The sequence below is a fragment of the Erpetoichthys calabaricus genome, chromosome 8 (genome assembly GCF_900747795.2).
Source record: "Erpetoichthys calabaricus chromosome 8, fErpCal1.3, whole genome shotgun sequence".
NCBI classification, from domain to species: Eukaryota; Metazoa; Chordata; class Cladistia; order Polypteriformes; family Polypteridae; genus Erpetoichthys; species Erpetoichthys calabaricus.
This window is the reverse complement of record NC_041401.2, coordinates 102,153,042-102,173,469: the sequence shown is the minus strand read 5'-3', so window position 1 is coordinate 102,173,469 and position 20,428 is coordinate 102,153,042. Positions and strand designations below refer to the sequence as shown.

At 40.6% G+C, this 20,428-nt stretch overlaps 1 protein-coding gene and 1 long non-coding RNA gene across 6 annotated transcripts in view; both read right to left on the bottom strand.

The window, feature by feature from the left end:
• The window catches only part of tmem198a (transmembrane protein 198a), a 64,422-nt gene that overhangs the window by 10,047 nt on the left and 33,947 nt on the right, over positions 1 to 20,428 (bottom strand). For 2 of the 5 annotated variants that reach the window (XM_051931073.1, XM_028807190.2), the window contains exons 4-5: positions 2,555 to 2,736; positions 480 to 557 (exon numbers count right to left, since the gene is read on the bottom strand). In XM_051931073.1, coding sequence (XP_051787033.1) covers positions 480 to 557; positions 2,555 to 2,736 — 260 coding nt within the window. Of the gene's footprint in view, positions 1 to 132; positions 558 to 2,554; positions 2,737 to 20,428 lie in introns of those variants that run through there. The other 3 variants (XM_028807191.2, XM_051931074.1, XM_051931076.1) reach the window with 3 other exon arrangements.
• LOC127528994 (uncharacterized) overlaps positions 1 to 20,428 on the bottom strand; it is a 62,852-nt gene that overhangs the window by 10,047 nt on the left and 32,377 nt on the right. The window lies entirely within an intron of this gene.

The window sequence follows — 20,428 nt, the reverse complement described above, 5'->3', positions numbered from 1 at the left end:
TTTGTGTTTCTTTTTTGACGCAGACTTAGATTAGAGATGACCAGGAAGTATAAACCCTTCTTCACAATTCAAGGCAAGTAATTAATCAGCCTCAAAGTGCCTAAAGTGGAGCTCTCTGCCCTCCCATCTTTCTCTCCTTAAGGTTGCCTTCCATCCGCTCACCCTCCAGCTCCAGGTCAACGACACAGGAATCTGAGGAAACTGAAGTAGAAACTTTGCATTCGACGCACAGTCATGCACTTCTGCTTTCTCATTCTTTGTACCACATACAGTCCACTCCCTCCCACCATCTCAAATGTTCCTCCCTCTCCTCCCACAATACGGTAAGGGTAGGCAGCATACCAGTTTGTCCTCCCTCTCCCCCCCCCCCAGACTCCAGGCTCGGCGCCCCTGATGCCATGTCCAACGGCCTAAGTGCCCTGTCCCAGGTCCTTTAAAATAACACGCTGCTCAAGTGGCCCGCTGGCTGCGATGCTTACCAAGTGGTCCAGATTGCGAGAGCCAGGCTTAGTTGCCAAGCAAGCAGGTAAATGCACCATTGCAGGAAACTGGATCTGCTACAACGATGGGGAGAGGGGAGAATTAAAAGCTACAAGGTAAGGCATTGGTGTTTCATCTTCAGATACACACACACGCATACACTCTTAACAACCCCAGGCTGCCCCCTCCCTACCCCCTCACCCTGCCTAATTGATAGTTGCACTTCTTTAAAAAATGACCTACAGGAAAGAAAAACAGTTAACGTAGAAACAAAGAGGACTGGTTTGCTAGCAGCCCAAACACAGCTTGCAAATCGCTCACAATTTATTTGCTAAGAGATGTCTGCCTCACATAAATAAAACATTTTTAAAGGAAAAACTGAGTTTCAAGGAACCATTTACCTATAAGGCATTATGGAAGTCAAATGAGCATTTAGGATAGTAAATTCAGTCAAAGAATGAAGTAAAGTTTGTTTGATATTCTTGAAACACATCAACGTCTTGAATGAAAAAGCATCAGTCAAAAAATAATAATAAAGGTGACTGCTGCCATATAAAGATGGACATTTTCACAATGGGTTGAGGGAAGAACTAAGTCCTAGCTATGGGAGTTTAGACTCATACTGTACCAAAGACAGAAGTGAATTTTGCCCACCATTTCAAATTCTGTAAATGTTGTCCTGGACCTTGTTCTGTAACACCCATAACCTGAATACTGTTTTTCCTTTTTTTGTAGTTAGTTTTTATTACAATCAAACAATCAGAAAAAGCACACTCCACCATCTAATCTTAGCATAGAATACTGTGTTTTCATTATTCTCTACTACATTTCTATCGGCCAAGTAGAGCTTCTGCCTTCTATACTACTTCCACAATCAATTATCAATTTTCAGGGAATATAGAATTGGGTCAAAATTTGAAGGCTGGCTCAAGAATGAGTAGCAAATCACAATAATGTATCACTAAAACCCTCAGATACAGCATATCAGTAAAAATATCTCAATAAAAAACTACTTTAAACAGTTACAATTAAGGGGGTTTGGACACAATGTATTTAGAGACAATGACTGAAAAACAGTAACAACAAATGGGAGCTGGCTCATATTTTGACCCAACTAAGCATACGTTGAGGTGAAATATGGTCTTAAAAATGCATCTGGATAGCAGCTCAATGGAGGGCTGCTTATCACTTTCAATGCAATTCTTTATTTGCCCTCTCAAATTGTTGTCAAATGTACATGGATAGGGGTGGTTAATGGGATTTATGGCCAGAGTCCATCTGTATGGATTACATTCCTGGAGAGGTTCTTAATTATTAAAGTATTTTTAGAGCAAAAATAGCTGCTTAAGTCCAGAAAATAATTTCACTGCTCTAACCATGGAAAATGCTTAAGGTTTCCCATGAACCCTGTTCTGTCCATCAAGATCTCTTAGCTCACCAATAGACTTCTGCCCTGTCCAGATCGATCTATCCAATTAAGGTCAGCCATGCCCTGCTTGACATGTTCCTCATTTGAATGGTGTAAGTGGGCTATGCTATCCTGAAAAACCTGCTACATCCAAAATAAAACGAAAAAGTGTAGACTTTATTAACTTTAACAATGAAATATTTTAAATGAACCTGCCCCCCATTTACCATACATGCAAAACTCCTCATTTCTAAAACTCACTGTCATCTGTAGTGGTACAGTAATTTTTATCAGTTACAGCCATGGACTTCAAAGGGTTTCTTCCATTTTTAAAATTTCAAATTATCGTCACAAGGAGAACAAAAAACTGATTTCCAGTGACCTATAAAAAACTTCAGATTCATACATGAAGCTTTTTGCCCTTGTCCCATTGATAAATAAATCATAAAGGCACCTTGCACATTTCACTTCCTAGTCAGTTTTATGTTCGCCTTACATTATATTCTAGCCAAGAATAAAAATCAAAAACATAATTACACTCCTATGATCAAGCCACATGTTCCATCTTTAGTGGTCAAAAAACGTATGTTGTAAAAGAAGCCTGCCATACAATTCTAGATTCAAAGTAGTAATAAGGACAGTAAGACAGTGAAAAATCGGACTCACGGGGGAAAGAACATCTCCATCAAAGCGTCGGATGGGGTTAGGCTTCCGCCGGTACACTGGCTCCTGGTGGACTGATTTCTGCTGGTGCTGGTGGTGCTGCTTCTTCTTTTTGCGGTCTTTGCGTTCTTCCTTCTGCCGGATTCTCATGAGCTGCACTCTGCGCTGTTGTCGGCTAATAATCACTGAAGGGGATAAAACAGAGGAGAGAATAGAGGAGTATGGTTAGGTGTGATAGGAATGGGGTTTTAGAAACAGTGTGATAAATGCAGAATGAAGGAATGTCAAGGAAAAAGGGGAAGAGAGGACATGTACAGGATAGAAGAGCAGGATGAATGAGTAGGGAGACATGAAAGAGCACAGAGCAGGAAGAATAAAATGGACGAGACAGTAAAGAAGAACAGAGACAAAGAAGAGTAAGCAGGCAGAGAACACCAGAGATAGACAAGGGCAGAAAAAATGCAAAGAAAGTAAGAGAGGAAACCATTATAGAAGAATTTGAAAGATGTGGGCAAATAGTAGCAGGATTAAGAGAAAGAAAAGAGCAAAAGTTGCAGAAAAAACAAGTAAAAACCAATGCATTAACAGATCTATTCAGATAAGGTAAAGAAAAAAATGAATGCATGAGAGCAAAATGGGAGTTAAGCCATAATTATTTAGCTGTACTATATGTAGGTTCCATTCTGTTGTGTAGTGGAGAAAGACACCTAGCAAACGGCATGCAATCAAAATTCTATTTATAGTAAATCTATAATGTTTCTTTGATTATTTGATCCTGGCAACTTGGTATCATTTCATTGTCTTTTCTAATCAAGCACAAGTTGGGGAGAGTCAAGCTTGGTTAGGGGAAGCAACATTGCCCATCAATGGTAATAGCAGAAAACCACCAGGCATTATTATATAAATAGAAATACTATGACAGACAGATGCAGTTTATTTCTAACAATAAACTAAACAAATATTTATTGTTGTGAAGGAAAAGCACATCTGGATATAAGTAAACCCTATTCAGAGGGAATCAGACTACTTCAGCCATGCCCGTTTTTGGTACTCTTCTTTGACTTTGACATCAAATGACTCCATGACTTGCTTATTCACAGGTCCTTCCTAGATTCTTCTTCATCAACCAGGTCTGCTAGGACTGTTTCATTTCTTCAGAACCTAGCTTCACAGTGACATTACCCTTTTCTTCTCTATCTATTCGAATAGGATTTTGTGACTTCCTTGTCAACCTGCCAAACTGGAACCTGACAAAAACAAACATGTACCAGTTATACTAGGGCTACAAGTACTAAACAGACTATACCATTACCTATTCATTAATTTGATACAAAAAGCAGGAAAAGGGCTTAAGTAGCTATTTATACATATGAATGTATATGAAGCATTTTCATTTTAATTTTCAAATATTTCTACTTAATCTCATGAATTTTTGTGACAGGAGTGAGCAGGCTGTCATTACATCTGCACACCGGCAGTGTTTTGATGACCAGGAGTCCAACTTGGTAACATAGAGATTTACAGTATGTGAAAAAGGGTTCTTTGCCTTTATCTGTCCCTTTACTAGTAAACTTATCCTATTCAGGTTCAAAGGATACCAGAGCCTATCTGGAGACTATCGGGAGCAAGGCAGAGACTTATCCTGGATAGAGAGTAAGCCCACAAACTCACTCTCAAACAGAACCAATTGAGAAATGCCAATTAACTTAACAAACATGTCTGTGGGATATGGAAAAAAAAACCCAAAATACTTGAAAAAAACTAATCCAGACACAGGGAAAAAATGCAAATTCCACACAGACAATGATCAAACTAGAAATTATTTTGGAGCTGTAAAGAAGCAATGCTAACTAATATACTGCTATGCCACCTCTATTTTATTTTAATGGCATTGAATCTGAAAGCAAATCATACAGCACATTGATCTAGCCACTGTCTCATTATGTTTATTGTGTGATGCTATTATATTACAAAAATGTCTGAGAACATTGCTTCATCTTACTTTTAAATGAAGAACTGTCAAAGAACATTGGTATGACTCATACGCTTCCTATTTTTAGCAGAGGCAATTAAGTACAACAGGACTTTTCAGTTCACACTCCTACATAAAGAAATGTAGAGGTACGTATATGTACTATTTGATTACATGTTTGCTAAATGTCTGAGTGCTTTATACCTTTGACTGTGTCCACATAATTAAAGGCTTTTAAAATACTATTACATGAAAAAATAACTGAGGGTGCTGCACTTGGACATACAGAACATACTGCACGTGTACCCTCCTTTATATTCAGGTATCCAACTACAAAAAATATACTACTACATTATAGATGGCAACTTTTAACAACTGTGACCCTGGTTATTAAGTTTCTCTTTTTAGCTCAGTGTAAATTGATGACAGGTCCTGACCAGCAGGGCTACCAGGAGTCATATGTGACCCTGAGAAGAACACAGGAAATTCTGGCAAGGACAAATGAAACACCTGTGGAGGAAGCATAATAGGTTTACTATAGAGAGAGTGAGAACCCTGAATGTAACCACTTCCAGGTTAAGCAAAAACAGAAGGATGCTGGAGGACACTGACAAGCTGAGAAGAATTTCCAAGAGTATGACAGATGGCTGCAGATAGCCTCTATAGGTTGTGTGTACTTTACTGGTACCTGTTACAGTGGACAAGTAACCTGGGGAATATTTGAGTTCCAGGATTGCAGGAACACCTGGCACTACTAGAAGGAGTGATATGAGGAAGATTCTAGGAGTTATAGAGGTTAGACCTGTCCCAGGAATATATTCCTGGGTGTTTCTAGCAGTAGTTTCTGGCCATAGCTTAAATTTTCTGGTCTGGTCAGTCGGTGATTGAGCTTAGATAAGATTGCTCAGAAGAGCTGGGCCAGTTGGAGAAGGCGTGGCCATAGATGATTGTAAGAGGTACAAGAATTACTGGAGAAGAATGTTGAAGCAAGCACTGTGTAAGACAGGTGAACAATCCTAGTCAGGCCCATAATAGTATACTATCTGTTATATTCCTTTTTTGTTCTTTCTGTTATTCCTTTTAGTTTGTATTTACTCTGCCTTTACTTCTGCACCTTTTTGGCCTCCTTGTGATTATTTGGTTTCAGAGTTATTTCAAGAGTAATAATAATAATAATAATTCATTACATTTATATAGCGCTTTTCTCAGTACTCAAAGTGCTATCCACACAGGGAGGAACCGGGAAGCGAACTCACAATCTTCCACAGTCTCCTTACTGCAAAGCAGCAGCACTTCATTCTTCATTTTACAACACTTTCATGAAATTAGGCTGTGTAGATAATTACCAAAAATGTCTCTGAACAGATTCCAAAAGACACATCTCTACATATATAAAATCCAACATCTGTCTGTCTGTCTGTATGTCTGTACGCTTTTCACGAGAGAATAATAATAATAATAATAATTCATTATGAGAACTACTTAATGGATTTGGATAGGGTTTTTTTCACAATTTGCTTGAACATTCTGGTTGATTTTGCGACATCTCTCATTGTGCTATGTATCATAGTTCGCTTGCGGTACCAATTTATTTGTGAGAATCCAAGAGACACGCAGTGGGCCGAGGGAAGGTGGGCAGGGCCCTCTTCACTCACGTGCCAGCCTTGGGGCATTCCTTACCTCTGCTTAGCTAGTGAACAAGAGAACTACTTAACGGATTTAGATCGGGTTTTCTTTTATAATTTGCTTGAACATTCTGGTTGATTTTGCTACTTCTCCCATCGCACTAAGAATCATAGTTCGCTTGCAGTAGTGATATATTTGCACTAATCTGAGACAGAGGCTGCGGACCGGGAGGGGGAAGTATGATGTCAGAAGTGTGGAGCCAGGCAGGGCCCTCCTCACTTACGCGTCAGCCTGTATTCGAGCCGCTCTACCTCTGCATTTTACAGTGTACCTTGCCTCCGCTTAGATAGCAATACCTGTTTGTTTATTGATCTTTAAAGTTTGTCCTGTTTCACTACTATGCGGGCTGAGCCGTGGGGGATGGCTAGTAAACAATAAAAACATGTACAATACGTCTCACAATGAAACTGACATCAGAATTAAAACACAGTAGCACACTCCTGGGTCATTGCTGCCTAGCTTGCATCATCTATTTTTTATTTACTCAAATTTTTTAGATAGAAACTAACCTTGGTCATTATTTTAGTCCCACCATTTATGTTACTCAGACATGACACAGAGCAATACATTTTCTAGCAGGTCAGGTCAGGTCAGGTCAGGTTGGGGAGCATGCACTGGTAGAGTGTGATGCCGCAACCACCACATGACAAAACACCTCGGGATCCTGGTTAGCAACCCCCCAGACAGACATGCAGTCCAGTCCCACCCTCCGGAAATGACGCTCTATCTGCCGCAGCCAGGTGTTACATGGGTGTTCCCTTGGCCTGATTCAGCCACTTGGGTTTGCAACAACGAAGATCCTGCGAGCTGGATCACTCTCTGGGAATCACACCACATGGCCGTAGTGCTGTAACTGACACTCCCTAACAATGCAGGTAATGTGCCTCATTCGTGACTCCATGAGCAATCGCTCTTTCAACACAAAGTCAAACCAGCGGTACCCAAGGATTCTCCGAAGAGACAGTACCAAAGGAGTCCGGTCTTCATCTCAGGTCACTGGATAGCGTCCATATCTCGCAACCATATAGCAAGACAGGAAGCACCAGGACTCTAAATACTTGGACCTTCATCCTTTTGCGTAGATATCGGGAGCACCACACACCCCTTTCCAGCAACCTCACGACGCCCCATACTCTCCCAATCCGTCTACTGACTTCATAGGTAGAGTGACCAGAGACATGATTGCCTCTGAGTCGAACACTTACGAAGATTGACAAAGGCTCCAAAGAAACTCTGCCAATAGCACATTAATAAAAATAGCTATATATATTAATAAACTATTTTACTGAGTAAAAAAACAATAGAAATGCATATAAAAGAAAAATTAACAATTATTTGTGAATGCAGTTTCATAGAATTGACAAAAATGTAAGGTTACCAAGTATGAAGTAAGTGGAATATCTTTATTGTTTGTATTTACAGATAAAGGGTTCAAACAAACTGACAAAAAACATTTTTATGGCATACAGCAGTTTGTTCTTGTTTATTTTTCAAAAGATGGTGTGTTGTTCAAATGTTGCAGTGAATGATCTTCAGATGTGTTTTTGTCATACACTGTGTTGACACTTTCCGCTCATGACGCTGAGTTGATGAGCACACAGACATTTGTCAAACATGTAGGCATCATGAGTTTCTTATAGGGACTGATTTAATTGTACACTGTGAGGGACTGGAGAGAGGGTCTTGCTTTATACAGTAAAAGTACCTTCAGTTTCCATTCCCAGGACAGAGGAAGTCCCATCTGAAGACATCCAATGTCATTTTGTCTCTTTCCAGTCTCTGCCCTTTCTGCTCCAGCCACATTAAAAGGTATTGAGAAGTTGTCACAATTTGACCGACAGCAGCAGTGAAAGGCACATCGCCATCATTACAATGCTGTTTCCCTGAGATATTTTGTGTCTCCATTGCTTATCATTTGCCTTATGCTAAAACTAGGGGGCTCCGCCCCCTGCTCGCTTCGCTCGCCAACCCCTGGTGTTGGGAAATTACAAAGAGCGTGATGTATGAATGAGATATAGCATAGTGTGAAAGTGTAGATGACGCATATAGGAAGCAAACAATAAAGTGTTTGGCACAGTGTAAAGGTTTATTGGAAAATTTCTTTGTACACAACATTAGTAGTAAAGATGGTGTCTTGCCCTTGAATGAGTTTTCCTTGGCATGGAGCATTTATGACCTTAACTTTAACGTCAGATGAACGTCGAAGTTGTGAGAAGGCCACATAAAGTTGTCCATGTCCAAAAATGGGCTCAGAGAGGTAGATGCCAACCTTGTCCATGGTTTGTCCTTGTGATTTGTTGATGGTCATGGCAAAGGCAGGTTTAATGGGTAACTGTCGTCGTTTAAGTGTAAAAGGTAATTCCAGGTCAGAACTTGTAAGGTCAATTCTAGGAATTAGAACAGTATTGTTAGCATGTGATCCTGTAAGAACTGTTGCTTGAATAAGATTGTGTGTCATGGTGTTGACGACTAAACGTGTACCATTCCATTACATAAACCCTGTTTAGTGTTAAGGTTTTTTAATAGCATGATGATTGTTCCGTTTTTAAGGCTAAGATTGTGTTGTGGTAATCCGGCCGGGTTAATAGTGTTCAAATATTCTAAAGGGAAATTAAGATGGTCATTGTCGTCACCAGAGTCAACTTTGTCAGAGCTTAGAAAGAGCCGTGCCTCTCCAGGAAGTAATGAAATGACCTGGTTATTAATGTGATCAACATTAATATTTTTTGGACATAATATAGTCCGTTGTGTTAAAAGGGGTATTTGGTCTAATGAGATTGCTGTTCCAAATATCTCCGTAACTAAGTCGTCGCAGATAAAGGGTTGAGGAATTGTAATAATATCTGGGTGAAGTCCATCTGTATTGGTGAGTGTACCATCTCCCAGTTGTAATAACCCATTGTTATATTCGAGATCTGGACATCGCATGTTTTGTACCAAATGTATCTTTTGAAAGCAATGCCAATTGTCCGCGTAACATTTTTTGTTCCGCGGTTTTAGAAGCGCGTTGTAGGCGCCGACGTTTATTGCTTTTTTTGATGCGGGTTCGTGTTTGTGGTCCCGTTACTCGAGCCGTCTCGTTCTGTACCCGTGATCGTGAATTCATGACTTGTTTGATCTTTATCGTTAGGAATATGGCTAAGTAATAAGGAGGATCGCACTAACTGTTAATATGCGGACTGTTCGTTTCTTCGTATTATCACCAATCAGGTCTCGCACTTGTATATGTATTGTAGTCCGGTCTCTTGTTGTTTATGTATGACGTCGTCCGCGTATTTTAAGGTGGACTGAACAATAGCTGAGTGCATGGCATGTGGAGCAATAGCTAAGCACAGTCTAAAATCTCCTCCTAATAAAAGTACCTTTCCTCCAAAGGGAATATTATTATTCATCAACGCAATGTCAATTGTCCGCGTATTTTAAGTGGACTGAACAATAGCTGAGCGCATTGCATGTGGAGCAATAGTTAAGCACTGTCTAAAATCTCGTCCTAATAAAAGTACCTTTCCTCCAAAGGGAATATTATTATTCATCAACGTTTGTAGAAGTTTATCAATGGTGTTGAGTAAGTGACTGGATGCCATTGTACATTCATTTATAATTAATAGTGTGGCAAGACAGATGTCACGTGCATTGTTACTGTTCATTTTCATAGTGGATACCGATGTTTCTGTGATTGGGACCGGTATTTTGAATAAGGAGTGACATGTGTTTTTGGAGCCGAGACATTTTTTCTTCCGTGGTTTCAGAAGCGCGTTGTAGGTGCCGATGTGTATTGTTTTTTTTCATGCGGGTTCGTGTTTGTGGTCCCGTTACTCAAGCCGTATCCTTCTGTAGATATGCAGGATATGAATGTAAAGGAGGCAGTGTAATTTGACGCTTTTGACAACAACGTGTAAATTCATTACTTGTATTGCCAGTTGTTTCTTCAGGGAAGTTAAGTGAATGACAATGACTGGAAATGACATTCATTAATCCCAATGAATTTTCATGAATAGTGGACTCATTATTGAATGCGTTGTCAGCTAACTGGCGCAATCGTTTAGCAGGTGTCTGTCGTTGATATCCTTGACGTGTATCTTTTGCTTGTGCCGTTTGAGAGGCGCGTCGTTGTATGTGCAGTATTTGGGACGTGTTATTCTGGAGATGTAATTGATTTGCCTGTGCTGTGTGAGAAGCCTGTTGCAGTTTACGGCGTTCATTGTTTGTATTGAGCCTTGCCCGTTTTTGTATGTCGGTCAGTCGAGCTTTGTCTTTTTGGAGCCTTGCCTGCTTGTTTTCCGGCATTTCAGATGCGCGTTGTAGACGTCTGCGTTTATTTATTTTGTCCCTTTGCTGCCGTTTTTGTATCTCTGAGACTCGAGGAGTTTTGTTTTGAACCCCTGCCTGTTTCGATGCAGCAGTTTGAGATGCGCGCTGCATGCGTCTACGTTGATTGTGTCTGTCCATCTGGGCTCGTTTCTGTAACTGTGTTAGTTGAGCTTTGCACTTTTGGAGCCGAGACATTTTTTCTTCCGGGGTTTCAGAAGCGCGTTGTAGGCGCCGACGTTTATGGTTTTTTTTCATGCGGGTTCGTGTGTTTGGTCCCGTTACCCGAGCCGTATCGTTTTCTACCCGTGATCGTGAATTCATGACTTGTTTGTTCTTCAGCGTTAGAAATATGGATAAGTAATAAGGAGGATCGCACTCACTGTTAATATGGAGCCTTTTCTGTGGTTGAACGGTTAACCCCTTAACCGCCCTCTGCCAGATATATCCGGCATCGTAGCTTTAATGCTGACGCCTTACTGCCGGAATTATCCGGCACATTTGCCTGTGGTTATATGAATGCCTGGCGCGTAGTATAACTGACAGTTTGGCGTGGGTATTATTACTACGTTGTATTTCGACAACTCTGCGCTTGTATTGGCCGATCACGTGATATGATTCGAAAGTGAAAGCTGTGAATATGGCGAAACGTAAACTGACTTCAAGTGAGGTTTTGCAGGCGATTATGGACAATAATTCTGATCATGATTGTAGCAGTTCTGAAGAAGATTTTAGCGACAATGATGATCAGCAACGTGCGCTGCATGATACTGTAAATGACGGCGCATCAGATGACAGCGATGAGTGGGTGTATCCCCAGCATCTCAACTGGACTGCTGCCCGAGGTGAACTACCTTTTCTGCATCCGTTTGTGGCAACTTGTGGCTTTACTGTTGATGTAAACAATTACACTGCTGAGCAGTTTTATGAGCTGTTTGTGTCACCTGATTTGATCAGACATTTTGCTCATCAGACAAATCTGTATGTAGCACAGTTTATTGAGACACGTAACCGATTCTCTTTGCTGCTGAAATTCTTTCATTTGAATGACAACAGAAATGAGCCAGATAAGAAAGATCCAAACCGCGACCGCTTGTTCAAGCTACGTCCTTTGATTGACCATTTATTTGAAGTATTTCAGTTGCCCTACATGCCAGCACCGTCAGTTACAGTTGATGAAAGTTTATTGTTGTGGAAGCCTGAGAAAAGGTACATTTTGTGTTTTATTATGTGTTTGCCCATTTCTAGAACTTGCACAACATTTAGTGGTCAATACTGCTTGAATAAATGTAAAAAATGTAAAAAAAAATGTAAAAAAGTAAAAAAACGAAAATTGTTCAGATTTCGCCTGGCGTGGGGAATATTTAGGGAGTTGGCGGTTAAAGGGTTAATAGTGCATCAGTGTAATGAGATCGACCTATGCTGCATAGTTTGAACGTGTTCAGATGACGTATGTTTAATACGGACGGTTTGTTCAGTAATGGGGCTTTGCGTCTCATTTCTTATTTATGTTAGTGTGGTCGTGGGTCTGAATCCTCCTTTTTGTGTACGTTTCGTGTGCTATGTCCGTAGTCTGTCCCATTTCGTGTTCAATGGGCTGTGTGTGGCACTCGCGTCTGACTTCTTTTTTTTTGTGTGCTAGGGGCGCGTTGCCTCACTTTTTATCTCTGTTAGTGGAGGGGGCGTTTGTGTGTCGTGGGTCTGAATCCTCTTTTTTGTGTGCATACCGTTTCGTGTGCTATAGGGGGTGTTTGTGTGTCGTGGGTCTGAATCCTCTTTTTTGTGTGCGTACTGTTTCGTGTGTTATGTGGCGCTTGCATCTGACTCCTTTCTTTTTGGTGTTCTAGGGGCGCGTCGCCTCATTTCTTATTTCAGTTACTGGAGGGGGGGGCTTTGTGTGTCGTGGGTCTCAATCCTCTTCTTTGTGTGTGTCCCGTTTGGTGTGCCATGGGCTTTGTGCGCAGCACCTCATTTCTTATTTTACATTGCTTTCCATCCGGTTTCCGTTGCTTGGAGGGGAGTTTTGTGGGGCGCCTGTGCAGTACGTGTTTTGTGTCCACGGCCCATGTCCCTGCGTCCATCCGGTTTACCATTCTCGTTTAGTAATATGGATTAAAAAGGATTTTCCGGTCTTGGACTCTTTTCATGTCTTTTTCTTCATGTTTTTTACATCTCATTTTTTTATTTCTTTATCACCATTGTTTATTGACAACTAATTGGGTTATGTACCACATGGTCTATGAATTGCCATTCTGTGCTTTAGCTCTGGCAGTCAATTCAGATTGACATTTTTGTGTATTATCTGGGAACTGAACGGAAACCTACCACATGTTAGCAGTAATACTTGGACTATCTGGGAAGTCAGAAATTTTGATAAGCAGATGCATTACTAAAAAAACAAAAAGAATGGCCATGGTTGACCTGTCAATATATTATATATAGAGAAGATCCAAGATAACTTATTTTTGTCATATTTTTCTCAGAATGAAACACAAATTGGATTAATTCTCATCATCATCCTTAGGTAGCATTTGCATAATGTCTTTCTGCCACGCTTACTTTTAGCAAATACATGCATTTCTGTAATATTTTAGTCAAAGAAATGACCCTGAACTAGACTAAGAGGATTTGACAGTGAGTAGATAAAGGTTAATTTTCATTATTTAATGTATCAAGTAAAATTCAATCATAAATCATAAACACTTGCTCCTTCCTTCATTCTGGATGTCTCTCTAACAGCTTTATTTTCATTTATTGTCAAGTACTGTAGCAGACAGTAGTACTTAAGACAGCTTCAAAACTCAACTTAATGTTATTTTGGAAAAATGAAGTGAATGGGTGCTATGCAGTGCTGAGTACCAGTCTACCTTTGCACCTAACTGCTTTCCCTGTCATCAGCATGAGTCAACTCAGATCATAATAAGGGTTCATTCTAAGTTAGATTAACCCTCCTTCAGCCTCAGTAGACATTTTTACAGTACACAACACACACCCCAAGATGCACTGGAATGGATGGTGTAGAATACGAGCCTACTATAGGCATATTACCCACAACAGTACCATGTTTGGCACTATTGCCGCATAACTTCACCTGGTCACTGTCTATGTAGAGTTTGCACATTCCTCCTTTGTCTGTGTGGGTATTATTATTAACACATGTGCATCAAATTAATTGACATTTCCAAACTGACTCTATGTGAGTGACTGCAAAGGACTGGCAACCCATCCAGGGCTGATTCCTGTGTTGCCCCGTCATATGTGTGGGTGTGTTGGGCATGCTGAGGAAAGCAACTCAGAAAAGCTCCTCTAAGTCTTCCTCCAACCTGCCAGTAACAGGAAGATGGCATCAATATAGAGCAGCAAGTGACAGTGGCACACCTATGTGACCAAAGCATGGGAATTTTTTATTTGCTTAGTTTCTGCCCCTTGCCATATGAATTATATAGGGACATTAAACGTGGATTAAAAACTCTTTATACGTCTCTTGTTTTCTGATACATATGGTGCTACTACCACCATGAATTAGATAAAGTGGGTTTTGACAATGAATGGATGGATGGAAATACTGTATAGATATTATTCTATGTAAATGATTCTTTTAGATTGACACAGTGATGTAGTGGTAGCAATACTACTAAATAAGAAAGAGACCAAGGTTCAAGTCCTGGGTGCTCCTTGTGTGGTATTTCTATGTTCTGCCCATGTCCATGTAAGCTTTCTCTGGGTGCACTGGATTCCTCCTACTGTTTCAAAGTTAAGCGGATTGATGATACTAAATTGGCCCCTGATATACATGTGTTTTGTGTTCACCCTGATATATATGTTCACCCTGCAATAGGCTGGTGCCTTGTTTGGGAATTATTCTTACCTTGTGCCTGATGCTTGCTGGAATAGACTCCTGTCACCCTGCTCAGAATAAGTAGGTTTGGAAAATGGTGGACATGTTTATAATTCCTGAAAAACTTAATGATATATTAAGATCAATGACCTAATAAAGAGTATGGCCACCTCTGGAACAAGTTCAGGTATTTTCTGGCATTCTGTCATACAAGTCCTTTAGTAAGAAAAGCTTCTAGGTCGTTGAGGGATGAAGGAGGTTCCAATCTACTTCACAGTCTGTGCTTTAGAATGTCCCTTAAAAATTCAAGAAAGTTTCGATCTTTAATTGTGGAGGCCATGGAAGGCATTTAAGTTCATCCTGGTGTATGACCAAGCGGGGGAATCATCAAATGTTACAACTTCTACAAGATGGGTGCTCAGACCATTACAGATTCACCACCTTGCTTAACAGTTAGCAAAAAATATATTTTTGTTTTCTCCAAAACTAGACTTATTTGGAAAAGGAAATTGGGTGAAAGATGACACCACATTACTTTTTTAATTGTTTAGGATCCCGGTTCTATGGTTCTTATACCTGGTCAGGCATTTTTTTGTGTTGGCTATGAAAACTAGTGCATCGCAGATGGCAGCCGTGCAAAACATTCCACCTTTGTCAATCTCATTAGATGCACTTTTTGTTGAGACTGTGTCAAGGAAGTAATTTCAGAGGCTGTAATTTTGTGGCATTTAGTAATTGTCTTGTGAACTGTCCCATCTATCCCTGTCATCATGCTTCAGTTTGAGCGCTCTTTCTCGTTGACTATGTAGTTTGTCTTACGCAGTCATTATTTTTAAGAGTGTTCACCTTGACAGATAAAATAATTTTGCACTTTTTGTGACTGTTACTTGCCGCATGTTGTTGCAAACACTCAAATGTCAAAGTGCTTATTGTTGGACTTCTTTTATAGCTGATAAAAATGGCTAGCTGGCAATCAGCTAAGCATGACTCAACTCTGCAGCTGCATTTCTAACTGTGATTTACTTGCTTCAAAGTTACACGCCTTTCAATGTGGTGTTGCCATTATTTCATCTACATTCAGTAATTTTACATGGCTAAAGGCATTTTTATCTTTTCTTTTACATTGTTTTGTACTGATAGAAGAGGCAGCTACTAAAACAGGAACTGAAAAAACTTGCGCTATGCATGAAAAAAGTGTCACGTAAGACCACTGAGTCAGACATGCCATACATTTTTATTGGATTATTCTAAAAATGTCAATTGCAATGTTATTATTATAAAAAGAAAACGTTTGTTTCTGAGAAAATGAAAACTGGAGTAGGACTCCTGAATGACAATGATATGAGATGAAAAGTAAATGTCTGAAATGAAAACAATTAAATTTTTAATATCCATTCACTAGAAAGGCTTGTTTATGTCTGAATGCAAGGAAATAAAACAGCTCAGTCATCTGCCATTACCTAAAAATACAAAATAGGTGCAAATAATAATAATGATGGGAGGAGCTGTGGGTAATAACAGGAGACGCCATACTGACAAAACATTCTGAAGAAACAATGAAGATGCAATGATGGTACCGGCTTCTGAATCTGACATTTCGGGTGCCTTTCTTTTCTAATGTTTTATTACATTTAAAGTAGATTAGTTTTAATTTGCTAGTTTTCTTGAATGCTGCACAGTATGAACTTACCCCATCTAATTTTCTGCATTACTGCATACTGTTTGAATTTGGTTACTGCAATATAATATACAACGGAAAATCTGAGAGAGAAAACATACTGCATCTTAATGGCATGAAAATCCTATTGCTACACTAGTGAGCTTAACCAAATTAAAGGCAGAGGTCTGAATACTCTGATTAACAAACAAGCCTAATTTAGGCCCATTCAAGACAGTATAAATCAGCTTGTCAGTAACAAGATTCAAGAGGCACTTTGTGCCAAAATAAAAAACAAATGCTAAAACCTTCTGGGAGAGAAGTACAGGTAAAGACAGTACAGGTAAAGCCATAATGTACAAATATGTTCAATCACATTAAGAGTGGCTATCCTGCCAAAATTTTTCCAAGGAATAGTACAAAATTGTTCATGAAGACAGAAAGACAGATTATTATTAATTACTATTACAAGTTATTATATCTAACTGCAGTGTTTAGGGGTTAATAATATAAAAATGATCCTCATCCGTAGTTTAATGTTCTATACCAGAATCCTTTATAGGTTTAAAGGTTATTATTGTCACTAATAACTGCTTCAGAATGAAGACAATTAAATGCAGTCTAGAGCAATTGTGATGATACAGCAACAAAGGAAATTTGTGCTCAAAAAGCCACAAATGTCTCTGAGTTGAAGCCGTTATACAAGCAGGAGCAGATCAAAATACAGTGGAACCTCGGTTCACGAATGTCTCGGAACACGTACAAATCAGTTTACGACCAAAAAGTTCGCCAAACTTTTGCATTTGTTCACGACCACACACTCGTTATACGAACAAGCCAGTTTCCCTTTCGGTTTGTACGTGTTCAGTCTCTCCCTGTGCATTTCCTGTGCAGCAAGCAAGAGAGAGAGAGCGAGAGAGCGTGACACACACACACGAGAGAGAGACACACACACACAGAGGCAGCGCGAGAGAGACACACACACACACACAGGCAGCGAGAGAGAGAGAGAGAGAGAGAGAGAGAGAGAGACACATACAGGCAGCGCGAGAGAGACACACACACACACACACAGGCAGCGTGAGAAAGACACACACACACACAGGCAGCGTGAGAGAGAGACACACACACACACACACAGGCAGCGCGAGACAGACACACACACACACACACACACACACACAGGCAGCGCGAGAGAGAGACACACACACAGGCAGCGCAAGAGAGAACACACACACACAGGCAGCGCGAGAGAGAGACACACACACACAAGCAGCGCGAGAGAGACACACACACACACAGGCAGCGCGAGAGAGACACACACACACACACACAGGCAGTACAAGAGAGACACACACACACAGGCAGCGCGCGCGAGAGAAAGAGACACACACACACAGGCAGCGTCAGTGTTACTCAATGTTTTTACATTTAGTTTACTATTACGCTGTGCGTTCTATGGTTTAATTAACTATATTTGTGTTTAAAAACTTAAAAATAATATATATTTACATACAGTTTGTATGGTCTGGAACGGATTAATTGTATTTACATACAATCCCATGGGGGGGAAATTATTTCGGTTCACGACCAAATCGGGTTACGACCAGAGTTTTGGAACGAATTATGGTCGTGAACCAAGGTTCCACTGTACCTGTTGAAGACTGATCAATTTCCAAAGGAAACATCTGACTGAATTGATGCTCAAGGTGGCATAGCCAGTTACTGATAAGACTGGATCATCTACTTTATCACAACATGCACAGTATACACCATACCTTTCTTTAATAAATAAATGAAGCAAGTGTTACAATATGGTATTATATACTGTATTCACTTATGGTCCCTTTAAAATGATGCTGTGATAATGTTAACACTTCTCCACGGTATTGTTGATACCACAGAAGGTAAGAAATCTCTTGTGGTATTTACACCAAGGCCTATTTAAGGGTTAATGTCAAATGTGGTGGCCAGTCAAAATGACAATGTTTGCATAAGCTAGAATACTGCTGCCTAATTATTAAACTGACAATACAACCACAGGCTATCAATCTTTACCTGTTGGAAGACACAAATTATTTCCTTTTCCCAGACCAGTGAACATGCAAGCTGCCGAGTCCACTGAATCTATTGCTGACTATAATAACTTTCACTTTTACCTTTTGCAGTAACAGAATTTGTTTTTGCCTGTTTTCCTTAGCCTTCTCTGAACAATGTATCACTAAGGTAATTTCAGTTACTTTTTGTGCGATATTATATGATGTAGGACTTTTCTGTAGGACTGACTTCTCTTTAGAGCATCTGACTAAAATAAAAAGGGTCTAAGATCACAACCAGTGGAGTATAATTTAAAGCAATCTAATAGACAATCCAAAAGACTTAACATATACAATAAAAGCAGTCCTGTATGAGTGTTAATCAAGCATCATGGAATTACTCCAAGGAATTGCACTAAAAGTCTGACAAGGATAAGAATTTATCCTACCCCAAAGTAGAACATAACAAGCTCTGCTCACATTATGAAGGGGATGGTCACAAATGCCAGAGAGCCAATGGGGTTAGGACTGTTGAGGATCACAGCTAGTGTGGTACTCACTGCACGGCAGCACTTGGGTCCCAATTTGAGGCAGGCCATCTGGGTAGGTGCACGGAACATCTTGTCTCTCTGGTATGATAATCATCCTCCTCTTCTGTTTGAGGAGCTTTGTAAACTCTGAATTTCAGGGCGGCACTCTCTGAGGTGCCCAGACCTGGGAATGGCCAGATCTCTGTAGGTGGGCGCACCTTTAATTGGTCTGGTCACTCTGATGGCTGTCATAGTCATGGAGTAGCTGTTGTTGCTGTGGCAGATCGGCTCCTTCCAATGGTGTCCGATGTCACTCCTTTCAACAAGTGTATTATGAGACTCAGATTACTGTCCCCCTGTCTGGGTGCCTTGTCTGTTGTCTCAGTGTATGCTCCAACCACAGTGATAGATGTCTCGGTGAGAGACACTTTATTCGCAACTTCGCTCGATGGTTGATGGGTGCCCGCGAGGTGACACTCTTCTGGTTATGGGTGACTTCAATGCAACCACTGGCACTGACAGGGCTGGCTATAAGGATTGTGTTGGTCCCAATGGGTCTGGTGACCGTGGGGAAAGTGGCTCCATGTTCCCTGACTTTGCAAAAAGGCAGGGACTGCTGATCCCTGAATCCTGGTTCCAGTGCCCTGAGTTGCATCGTTGGACTTGGTACTCTAATACTGGTGGTATGGTAAAAGAAGATTGATCACATCTTCGTGGACAGATGCTGGCAGCTCCTACAGAACTGCAGTGTTCACAGAAGTGTCCAGTTTGTGAATTCTGACCACAGATTTGTTGTTACTACTCTGAAGATCCAGCTTAGGTTCAGTAAGCTACCACCTACTAGGAGAATGAGGCTGGATCTGGCCAGACTCCAAGATCCGACTGTTTCTTATGAGTCTGCATGCAGTTTGTGTGAGGAACCTGCAGACTCAGGTGCGACTGCCAATCCTAATGTGATGTGAGAGAACTTCCATGACAAAACCCTGAAGGTTGCTGAGGGTTGTGTTGTTGTGTCTGGTGTTCCCATAAGGAGGTACAGTATTTCATCTCATAGGGCACCCTGGATATCATCGAGAGAAGTCACAGTGCATGGCTTCATGGCAACTCTAATTTATACCGGGAACTGAGAAGGACAACTTCGAAGGCTCTGAGGGCAGATAAGGAAGCATTTGTTAGAGGAATCTCTGAGCAATGACACAGAATCTATGGTCTAGTAACCCATGGCTTGCTTACAGAGGAATCGAAACATAATGCACATCCAAATCTGTTTCTCAAAGAAGCGGGTCACAACTGGAGCACCATCTGTAAGGACTGTTCCGGGTGATGGAACAGTCCTTACAGATGGTGCTCCAGTTGTGATCCACTGGGCTGGCTACTTTGTGCAGCTGTTTAACTCTTCTAGGGCGGATGTAGACTTTTGTCATCACAAGGAGCAGAAGGCGATAAATACTGTAAATGTCGATAAAAAGTTATGTTATAGGTGGACCCTTTTTGCTAGGACTCGTTGACTTGACATTGAATCTCTGCATGTGCGTGAGTAGTGTAAACAATGTCTATAACTTATTTATCATAAATAACTATTTTATGTTGAATTATGTGTGAAACCATTGCTTTGTGTGCTTTTTAGAAAACTGAGTTTTATAGAAAAAATTCAGCTCTGGGACAAAATGAAAAGAAAAATACTTAGCCATAAAAGGGATAAAGCTGATCCTCCAGCTAGGATGTTGGACATTTCTGGGTCCACAGTTCTTGACGCTGATCCTCCAATTAGCTGTGAACCACTCAATCTCACTAAAATGTGGTGAACCAGCTAAAGGTAGGGAAAGCTGCAGGGATATGTGGTATCCAGG